The 11,860-nt window shown below is 35.6% G+C and overlaps 1 protein-coding gene across 3 annotated transcripts in view; it reads right to left on the bottom strand.

The window, feature by feature from the left end:
• Positions 1-11,860, bottom strand: part of CHM (CHM Rab escort protein) — a 49,832-nt gene that overhangs the window by 35,461 nt on the left and 2,511 nt on the right. For all 3 annotated transcript variants that reach the window (XR_004842585.1, XM_035898835.1, XM_035898830.1), the window contains exons 3-4: positions 11,284-11,404; positions 8,586-8,811 (exon numbers count right to left, since the gene is read on the bottom strand). Coding sequence is in view for 2 of the 3 variants with exons in the window: in XM_035898835.1 (XP_035754728.1) it covers positions 8,586-8,811; positions 11,284-11,404 (347 nt within the window). In the remaining variant the exon portion in view is untranslated. The remainder of the gene's footprint in view (positions 1-8,585; positions 8,812-11,283; positions 11,405-11,860) is intronic.

Genomic DNA, 11,860 nt, shown 5'->3' with positions numbered 1-11,860 from the left:
TACGACCAGCCTGGCTTATAAATCCAATCAGCAAAATGACAGTTTTAAACCTGTCAGAAAGTTCCTGCCTAGTTATCCTAACCACAAGTCAGTTAACTTCCAAAAAGTATTTTGCAAGAACCACACTTTTTATGCCTGTACTCGTACAGCAAGATGATTTCTTTCACCAGATCTTCACTTCTGTCCTAGCATGGTAAACCAGAAGGAAATCCTAGCACTGTGATTGGGAAATGCTGCAGGAAATGCTGCTGTGGTGGCAAAGCTCCCAATCAAAACACTGGGGAAAAAAACCGAAAAGAATGAGGACTTCTGCTCACTTCAGTTCCAGCAATGTCTTTTCAGGGAGAAAGACACAGCAGGCAGGAACAGTGACAGCTCAGGGCAGAAAAGCCACAGGTGAGAGAGAAGTTAAAAAAAAAAAAAAAAAGATAGCCCAGTCAAATGTCATTTGATAGCAAATTTTGTATTTCATATTTTTCCTACGGATTTAACCCCCAAATTTCTTTTTAAAACTAAGAAATCGCTCCTTTTCAATGTATAGGGTTTAGACTGCTATATAGGGGAATATACATTCACACGCTGTGAAGAGTTCTAGTACAGTGTGCAGTATTTGACCATAAAATAGGTAACAAGATAAAAACCTGGTGTACTTGAATTTGGTTAGAGCACAAAGCTCAAGAAGCCGAGTAATATACCTACTTACAACTTACCCTACGACGCGTTAGACCCTCTGTGCGCTTTTTTCCATAATTACAAACCAGGGATAATTTAAATCTGGCAAGGACTAATATTTATTGTTCATGATATCTGAATGGCCAAATCCATACTGAAGTGCAATTATTTCAAGAATTTTAACATTTGAGTTGCTATTATGTGAGGTGCAAGTTTAGGGGTTTGGCAAGTCAATGCTGCCTTTTATGGGCTCAAGATTTTCTTAAAATAGTGACATTGTTAACCCTAAATAGTCTGTTCAACAAGTCAGTCAGTATATTGGCATCTTGCTTCACAAAATTATCTAAAAACAGACCTCAGAGTTGCTAGAAAATTAACTTGCATGTAAGTTGCATGGTGTACCCTGGACTGAGTTTTGGGCAAAGACCTGGAATGAACTAGAGGCTAAATACCACAGTTTAACCGTGCTGTAGCTGTGCTAGTGTAGCTGCTTAAGAAAAGTTTGCTGGAATTTGAAAGAAGAGCTACCTAATACTGGCTTATTAAGTGGAAGAATTATATAAGCATTTTTCAAGGATATTCCCATTAACACTACTTTTTAGTGAATCTAAGTTAAGAATCATTCTCTGGGATGCTAAACTCAAGAAAGAGATAGAATCATAGAATGTTTTGGGTTGGAAGGGACCCCTAGAGGTCATCTAGTCCAACCCCCCTGCAGGAGCAGGGACACCTTGAACCACATCAGGTTGCTCACAGCCCCGTCCAACCTGGCCTTGAATGCTTCCAGGGATGGGGCCTCCACCCCCTCTCTGGGCAACCTGTTCCAGTGTTTCACCACCCTCATTGTAAAGAATTTCTTCCTTATATCCAGTCTAAACCTACCCTGGTTTAGTTTAAAACCATTACCCCTTGTCCTGTCACAGCTGGCCCTACTAAAAAGATTTTCCCCATCTTTCCTATAGGCCCCCTTTAGGTATTGAAAGGCTGCAATCAGGTCTCCCCGCAGCCTTCTCTTCTCCAGGCTGAACAAGCCCAATGATTTACATGTAAGAAAGGTGAGGATCCATTAGGCAACAGTCAGCTATGTAACTAGCAAGTGTCCTAGACACTGTGGCTAAAGCATCGTGGAAACTGTAATAAATTACTATGCAGCAGGGAACAAAAAAAAAAAAAAGAAGAAAAAAAAATGTCAGTGGTTTCTGCACTACTGTGATGATAGTTAACTATATAGTTGACTAATCTCTAGGGAAGGTAGAAGTATGAGACCTGCCTGGCTCAAAGTTCTATCGACCTTGTGAGAGAAGCAGCTGTTCCTTGCACAAGGTCCTTCAGATGCAATTATACAATAGTTCTGCCCTCAAAGAGGAGCTTGGGAGATCAGGACCGTAGGGCAGAGACACAAAAACTAGAAACCAGTCACTAAGCATTAGCTCATCTATAAAATCCATTTATGTGTTCTCTGCCTCCAGAAAAGACATAAAAATTCAAGTTATCTTAACCCTCAATACAATTCAAGGGCTATTTTACTAAACCAGTAATGTTTTAGGAGGTACCTTTCTCTGTCTTCTTTTATAATGAAAAAAGACTCTGCTAAACTACATTTGCATTACATCCTAGATTTGCTCCAATAATAAACATTCACATCATTCCCATAGATCTCCTGATAATGCTGTTACATATTCCTATGTCTGAGTCCTAATTCTCAAGAATAATAGATAGGCCAGAATCTGCACACCCCCACACAGGCAGCAAGTAATTCATTTGTTAAGAGATAATACCAAATAATGTATTAGATATACTTCCTTCATACTATCATCATTGTCTCAGCTATTAAAGCGAGTAATTACTGAAATGTCATCTCATTACAACATTTGTATTTTGTGCTTTGAAGTTCCAAGTATGTTTGCAAAATGAAGCAAGAATGAGAGTAGGACAATATAAATTATTTTCAGCCTTTTTTAATATGGACTGTTACATTTATTTTTCCTACACCACAGGGCATATTCTAATCCCTATAATACAACTTCTTGACTGCAAACTTTTCCTAATTAGGGATCTGAAATCTATATATTTTGACAACATTCATATTTGACAACATCCCATGTGATATATTCCAATGGTTGAAGGCCTTCACAAGGTATAATCTTCTCAAGAACACTGTTTTTCTAGTCAGTGAAATAATAAGGAGCAGAAAAGCTCTAGTATTTGTAAATAATTTTCTAAACAAAGAACAGACAAACACGTCACTGAGAAGATAAAATCTAAAATGGGAAGGCATTTTCAAAGTTTCATATACTTAGAATGCATTTCACAACAAAGGTTATTTTCAAATTAAAAGTCTTTTCCTGTCAAATTCTGAGAAATAATGTGGGCAAGGACACAAAAGCATTCCATAGCTTTATTAACGACAATGCTCACTGATCTGTGAATAACCTGAAAAAAAATGAAGATTATTGAGTTACTTTACCAATCTATCCATCCATCACTAGTGAACAGGTCTCAGAATGATGGATTATCTCACTCCCCCAACGTTTATCCCAAGAAAGAGTTTCTCCTTAGAGGGAAAAACAAACAACTGATCCTACAAACACTCATGCTAACTACGCTTGCCCATTTTGCTTTCATCTGCCAACAAAGTGAAGAGAAATAGATCAAGTTTGTCTTTAAAAGCCAAACTACATCCAAAGTTTTATTATTTCACTGAAATGCAAGTGAAAACAATTAAGAAGAAAACAGCATTGCAGCTACTCTAACTATTCAGTATTTTAGTAAAATCCAAGTCATGCTGACAAGTTGTCAGTAATTTCAAAATGTGGAATAATCTTAAGTGATAAGAGATAAATAAATATGAAAATTATGTATTTTGAAATGTAGGACTGAACCCGTATCTCAGATACAGCCTATGTTTTTTAAATCCCCTGCGATGCTTTCACACTTGATTTGAATTGCACACATGCTAAGACTTAAATCTGTCGGATCTGATTGTCACAAGGAATTAGATGTTATCTGAATTTATCATTAATATGCCAAATCATACAATTAACATACAGAAAAGTTATGCATATCGCTTACATGTAGAAGCATGATATCAATTTATAGATATGAATAAAGAAGATGTCACACTAGATTTTTAATATATCAATTCTAAGTGCTTATTAGAGTCAGGTTTTCTAAAGTCTAGTCTCCGTTTCAGAACACTAAAACCTTCGAGGAGACTCTAACAGGGACATAATTGGAAATGTTGAAGTATCTGAGACTACCTTAGAAGCTTCGACATTCGTAGCAGATAATAGCTCAAGTATAAGGGTAAAAACTGATTATTCATTTTTGAAATATATACAGGAACCTTCCAAATCAATCACACAATCCATCATATCTCAGCCTGGACTCTTAATCTTCTTGTAAATATAAGGATTGAAAGAGATGAACCGTCTTAATCAGATCTTTCCTCCATCACAAAATTACTACTGTCACTGGCACTGACACAAAAATGACTAATTTCAGCTAGAATCTGTAACAGCTACTAAAAAAAGGTTACGTTGCCCACCAAATACATACACAATGTAAAAGTTCAAAGCCCATTTATAGGAGATGCAAGTCATTAACTGACTACCCCAAGAGTCAGTGAATCACCAATTCCTATGGCAAAGCAGCCAAAGACATTCTACCACCTCAGCCCCTATTACCAGGACCACACCTGACAATTCTTGGATGACTCTTAACAAAGAGAAGACAGACACCGTGTGTCAGCCCCTAGAACCTCCATGAGATGACAGACAGCATATAGTCTCCAATTCCCTCTAAACTTCTAATGGGAAAAAAAACGCACTATCACTTCTCAAACAGTCTCGTTTCCATTCGGATGTTCATATTTGCAAGAGTCCTGAACAAAGAATCTGACATCAAACTGAAGAGAAACTATACACGGTCTCCCCCAAAATTCAGTGTTTTCACAACGCAAGCACTGAGAAAAATCCCTGAAGTGAGGCCAAAACCTACAACTGTCTCAGCTGTCATGCATGAAACAGCACTGGTCTTGGGTGAAGAGAATCACAACTGAAAGCTTCCAGAAACACTTCCTCTCAAAAGAAAACTCAAAATAAGAGGCATGTTTAATTGAAGTGAACTGTGTAAGTGAACTATATGAAAAAAATATTTGTAAAATAGCACTTCCAAGCACCCCTCAAACCCATAAAAAACTCAAAAAGTTTTTGCTTCTGAAAAACTGTAAAGAAAGGAAATCCAAGTTACAAAAGAGGAATTTTTTACAACATGCAAAAGCCAGTATGTCCTCATATTTGACTATTTCAGATTTTTAAGTTTAAGATTTTTTTTTCACAGTTACAAAGGAAAATTTGGAAGCTGACAATTTTAACATTAACCTCCTACATCAGAAAATATTTGGGATATTTCCTAATATTTTCTAAAACCAGAAAAAAATATCAAAATCACAGTAAATATTCTAAATGTTGTATCACTGAGACCTTACAGTTCACAATGATGCCTGATTATAGTTTTTCTTTAGTCACACTTTTTCAAGAAAATGAAAGCTGTATTACAGGTCCGTAACACACAACACACCAACAGCAAAGCACAAAACACGTATTGATTTCCCTAGCTGCCTTACATATTAAAGTTTGGATGCCTTATGTTTACCATACCAAATGTAAAGGCTTGCTTTGATTTTCCTCAAGAATGAGATATTATTTTTATACTACTACTATTACTTCATTAGAAAGGAAGAGACATAATGGTTTCATACCAAGAAGTTTGAACCAAAGGAAGCTGTTTTACAGGCCAGTAAAGTTTTGCTGCTTGTCAGCTCAGAATAGCGTGAGGCTTCCAATGACCTTCCTTGTACCACGAATCCAATTTATGGAGATAGAAATCTCACATCTGTACCTTGACATATTGGGAGGTACATTACAGTGATATAAAAGTTTAATTTTCTCTCCTAAACCATACCTGCTTAAACCAATAAAGAACTAACACGGCTTTTACTCACTCAAGTGTCGTCAGTAGTTATAAAACGTTGTACTGTTTATGCAGAATTCATTTAGAATGCAAGGATGTGACTTACAAATGTCTTTGACTCATTCACATAAATATGCATGCATGCCATTTATAACAGTAGCCTTGATGAGAACACACAGTGTAACTGGCTGCAAGAAACGCTTAAGAGGTTTACATTAAAACAGAATATAGAACGGTGGTTAGAAATCACAGAACAGGTGACACCTTACTCTGATAACCTGGTGATAAAAACTGTAGGGTATGATGTATAGGTTGTGGCGTTACCACTTTACTATACAGCCTGAACAGCATTCTTTGGATACTGCTCAGTTTTAGCAAAACAATACCCAAGGCAGACCACATAAAAAAATTGTGATTAATCTAAAATAAAAAAAAAAAAAAAAAAATTGTTATTGCCTCCTAAATTGTTCACTTAAAACCAAAGACATTTAGACTTTATTTTGTATTAGAATGTTTGTAATACAAACATTTTAAAAGTATAATTACTTCCTGGTTTGGTAATTTGCTTCAACTATTAAAATACTGTCCTTACTGTAAAGACTTACAATTTAACAAAAATACCCCCTAAAATGCAGCAATCAATGGACATAAATAGAAAGTTCAGGCCATCTGAAGAATTCCTGGGATCAAAGAATGATTTTCCGATAAGAATATTGATAAGGCTACTGGACACCACTATTGCTAACTCCTGAAATATATCGCTGTGACAGATCAGAAGATTGCATGTGCTGGCTATTAAAACAAAATAAAGCCAAAGGGCTTCCAAGAATGAAAGAAAAAGTATATTGAGAAGAATCTAGAGTGGAAAAAAAAATATAACAAAAATTCTGATTTCAATTCTCAATTATTAATTTTACTTTTTTCGTAGGTATTTGAAGCCAAAGAATGTCTAATTGCAAAACTTGTGCTACTATAATGGCTCTGATAACCTTTTGATTTATTAATCTGTTGGTCACATACAGGTATCTGGTCTCACATGAAGTCCTAAAAAGACACAAGGACATTCATAAAAAATCTAGGAACACTAGTTCTATTGCATGACTGTGTCCACCGTACTTACCTAAAACCAATTCTTTTTTACTAATTGACTGTCTGAGCATCTAATTACATAAGTCCACATTTTTTAACATCTCCATGCAAATACGGTTTAAGGTACAGATGAAAGGCTATTGACAAAAGATGAAGTTAACAAATAACATTTCAATTCAATGTAGTACAGAACAATGCCTAGCTGTCTAATGAACTTAATGGAAACAATAAGTAATCTATATATATACAGCATATAGACAATACCACGTGGCCTTCATTAGTTGCTAAGGCCAAGTAAGACCTTCCACAATACAGCCAGCTGCTGGTGCCAACCAGCTACTTTACAGATACCTTCCACGAACTATGATAATTATTCCAGAATGTTTTTATCAACATATACTTGCATCTACCCTATATACTGCCAAATAAGCTCAAGCTGCTAAAGCCATTCTTCTAGCGGTAACTAAGGTACTGTTACAGAGAAGAAGAACAGATCTATCATACAGACAAGACAGGAAGATAATGTCCCATAGCATGCTGTAAACCAGAAATTCTTAGTAATTGTACCCATGTAAAAAGCAGAACTTGTCCACCAACAAAGAACAAAGCAGGTAAGACTTTGTGCTGGTATTTCAACGAATGATCTACAAATATACCACTCAGACAACAAAATGGCCTCACCATGCAATACTGCTTTTTTAAATAGAGCTAATGTTTACTTCAGACCTACAGGTTACTACATTAAAAACCTACATAGAGCAGATGGAAAAGCTGCCTGCCAGCAAAAGAAAAGATTAAAAAAACCCCTCAGCCTTTTAAAAGCCAGTTGAACTGTTGGAAACAACTGAAAATTAAAACCGCCCACTCTCTGCACATGTATTCTTGATGGTCCCCAAAAGCACTCCTCTGCTAGAACTATGATCCCTAGCACACCTCAGGAGCCACGATAAAAACTACATTATCATTGCCCACAGTTCAAGTAAAGGGGTTGAAGTAGATGTTGTTTTATCCTGGAATCAATAGGGTTTTTTGTTCTAATTACTTTCTAGGGCTCAAGTAGTGGAGAACATATGGCTGCTGCTTAAGATGTTAGAATGTAAAACTGCAGTCTGTATATGGCTCAGTGCAACAGGGCTTCATGATATCTTTTCTGCCATTCTAGTCATAGGTGGAAGCTTGTGGTCTATACAGATGTACAAATGATGCCAAGAGAGTAAGAACATGATTACACATCAGTTGCCCTGTTTGTGTAAGTCTGTGATGTAACACAGGTGAAAGAATTGCATTTTTTTAAATTTAATAATAAACTGGGCATGTGGCACAATTTTGCTTCTTTCAGAAAAATCCAGTTCATTATTAAATATCTATCTATGAATCTATTATTAAATATCTATCTCAGCATTAATTAGTAACACAAATTGAAAGCATCATCTTAACTTCAGAAGACTATACCACACATTTTCTCAACCTACCAAAATGCACAGTCATCCTTTTGGACAGACATCGCTCCAAGTCTCCTTTATCAGTTTTAAAAAGGGATAGCTAAGCATGAGTTAAATTCTCTCTTTCTCATTTTCTAGTACTTATTACCATAGGCAGCCACCACAACAGCCAGCTATTACAAGTTGCATTTGTAATAGAATAAAAATTGTTTCAAAGTATTAGAGTAGTATGGTTTCCGACATTTTTTTTTTTTGAGGAGGGATAATTTCATAGCCAATGAAAATGTAAAGCAAATAAAACCAACATAAAATTGTTAACAGGATGACGCCTGTTGAATGGCATCTATTAGCATTAGGTTACCAAGGATTTTCTTTCTTGATGGTAGGTATTAGAAAAGTGAAGCTTACCTGCAGAAGCACTGTGGAATCTCTCCTTGACCATACAGAGGAAACAAAAACGGTGTATTGCCATAGCGGCCAAGGCACTGCAGAAATTTTTTTGTTGCCTGAAGACCTTCAAGAGTGCTGCAATCATTCTCTGAAACCATTGCAATAGAGTGAAGAATGAAGTGCTGCAAGCTGGGTGTTAACTTCTGGGTTCTTAAGAACTGAGCAAATGTACTGTTCTCATAGTCTGAGGAAAAAAAAAAAAAGTAAAATTAGGTAAAGGGTATGGTATAACATTTGTATTTTCTCATATGCTTCAATAAGTACTTTAGCATTTAAATAAACAAAAGCAATTGAGTTTTTCAACAAAAATATTGCTGAAAATGGATAATCTAAGTCAACGAAAGTCAAAAAAATTACTCCCAGAAAGTGAATTTTCTCAGAAGACAGAAATATCACTCCATTAAAATATTTCAAAATAATGCAAACCCACTGTATGAGTCTCCAACAGTCCAGAAAACAATCTCCAAATATGGCTTCACCTATTCATTATGTTAGACTTGATCTAAACCCACTTCTCAAATGTGTGAGAAAAGTGAGAAACTCTGGACAAGAATCCATTGAGGTGCCTTGGGACACTGGTTTCCTGTAAATGACCCAAAATACTATTCCTGAATGACACCCGTTCAAGAAGAGTACCGCTGCATCCGTACTGATATCGTCAGAGTGTATACTTATGTGCACAGAAGCCAGCCACATAGCGTCTTAATCCAAAAATGAGAAGGCACAGTATTTATTTCAAACTGATGACTTGCTAGCAACAAACAAGTATGGATGAGACACAAAGATGACAGGGATGAAGAAGTGTATCTTCCCTTTAAATTAATACTATTGCTGACACATTTTGAAATTCAAACACAAGTCTTTCAGGATATGTGTAACGCAAGTGCTGCATGTCACCGATACACCTCTGAAGAAAGTTAGTTATCTTAATAACTACATGCATTTTTTTTTTTTGCCAGGAAAAGACTGTATTTAAGCAATAGCATACTTTCATACTACCCAGAAATCTGTTCTTAAGCTTATTTTAGTCACAGGAAAATTCATAGGTAATTCAGAAACACTTTCATCAGTGCTGAGGCAGGTATTATCAAGCTATTCTGTTCAACATTCAACCACTGTTTTATTACAAATGTATCTTACTACCCTCCGTACAGCCATGCAGCAAGTCATGAAATGACAGGGATTTTTTATCATTTTAAAAAAATCCTCAGGTTTTTCCTTGCTTCAAACTCGTTACATAATTCCAAATTTTACAAAAATAAAGCTGTAAAAAAAATTCTTCAATATCATGAACTCTCCCTATTAAAAGTCTGCCTTCCCACGAATGTAATGATCTCACCAAGAGCAATTTTAAATTTCTGAAGTCTTTACATTAGACTAATCTGACTCAAAATATTCCCAATTACTTCCCAGGCTATTTTAAAATGTAGGAACAAAATCCGTTTAACTACCTTTGGAAGTAAAATAAAGCTAATGTCATCTAGGTACATGAATCAATGAATTGATTTAAAATTGATGTGGTGTCTCCTTTTTTTTTTACTTAATAAATTTTCTAAATACCACCTATATCCTCACACTGAGCACCTTCATTTCTTCCATCAGCAGCAAACCTGAAATTACCTGTAATCTATAAACCACTTCAGTCTAATGAGTTTTTCCTCCTTCAGGATTTTCTGGAGTTCACCACAGACTCCACTCTTCTAATCTTACATAATTTTCAGTATTGACCAATTCTCTCTTGCAGATGTTTAAAATAATTTTCTCTAATGTTTGTACCTAATCTAAAGGGTCTCGTTCAAGTAATCAAACCAATACCAGTATCTTAGCAATTGTTTTTTAACACTAGGTTCTTTCAAAAATACTGCCTAGCTAAGCTACTGTCAAGCTACAAAAGCACCAATATGCTTCAGTCTGAATCGTATGTCAATAGCTGAACTACTCCTCTTTCCTCATTATTCTGTTCTGACAGATTTTTTTTTTTTGCCTTAGTTTACTTTTACACTCCAAGAACTGAGAACATCACTTCATTCTTTGTACCCTGAGGTGCACAAGCCCAAATCAGTGAGTGGGTTTCCATCATCTTCCTTCTGTTAGCCAATTTTCCTCTTTGACCTAACGCTCATTATTCTTTGCACATTATGGCTCAAATCTATTCAGATTTTCGCTCATCTAAATAAGCCATCAGCTGATAAAGGCACTTTGAACTTGCCCTCTGCAACTAAACGGCATTAAATTACATTTATTTTCAAAGTTAAAAAATTCCATTTTCTCCATTTCTGATTTTGTGGCAACATACTGTGAAGATTTACATATCATCCAAAAAAAGGGAAAAGAAAAAATCAGGCACATCACACCACATTAAAAAAAAATCCCTGGGAGGGGGGAGGAAACATCTAAAATTGATAAAAAACATTTTGCAACCTTGCTGTAATATATAAAAATGTAAATAATAAATGACGTGGGAACCAGAAGAGCAAGTGCTTAAGTAGAAGAATTTAACACTGAAGTGAAAAGGTCACGAAAAGGTCAAAGCATACTTTGAAAATGAATCCATAAAAATAAATTGCGTGAAAACACAGGAGAGCTATCAAAATTGTGCATAACTGAATGAACTCGTAAGAAGAGAGTGTACATACACTGTTCAATGAGACACTACCTTGGTATTCATCAGGGTGTTGTTCATAGTCCAAACAAAATGTCAAAAATTTCATTAGCATTCTCTTTTCCACCATAGTGAGCTGTCTGCTGTTGAAGACATCTGCTCTAGAACAAGGTACCTGGAAAATATTTTTTAATAATTTCAGAAACCTTCCATACTCTGGATAGGAAAAGCATCAAGCAACACTGTAGCCTGATTACCTAACAAATATTTAATTACTATTTTCTATTAGAGTTATTGTCTTATATATTTTTTCCCCTTATTTTCTATTATATCTATAATAAAAGTTACCAATTGTCTACACCAAAAATATTTTTAAATCTTCTTAAGCCTCTTCCCCTTTTTATTTCCCTTCAATTTCACTTGCATCTCTGACTGAAAAGTTAATCAAAAGAGTTTGTATTAATTAACTGTGCCAAAATCTCCTGCTGCCATTATCAGACCAATGACTTCCCTTGTAAGTAACAGAGAGATAAATCAAGTCTATGCTAGGAATTTGGAAACCTAAAATCTGTGAATCTTTAAGAATTAACTGCCAAGTTGATCATGGTCTAAATATTTGATATGAGGCAAG

This window comes from Egretta garzetta, unplaced genomic scaffold, assembly GCF_000687185.1.
Source record: "Egretta garzetta isolate BGI_Z169 unplaced genomic scaffold, ASM68718v1 scaffold220, whole genome shotgun sequence".
NCBI classification, from domain to species: Eukaryota; Metazoa; Chordata; class Aves; order Pelecaniformes; family Ardeidae; genus Egretta; species Egretta garzetta.
Note: the sequence above shows the minus strand (reverse complement) of the source record. Positions and strands in the feature narration are given on the sequence as shown.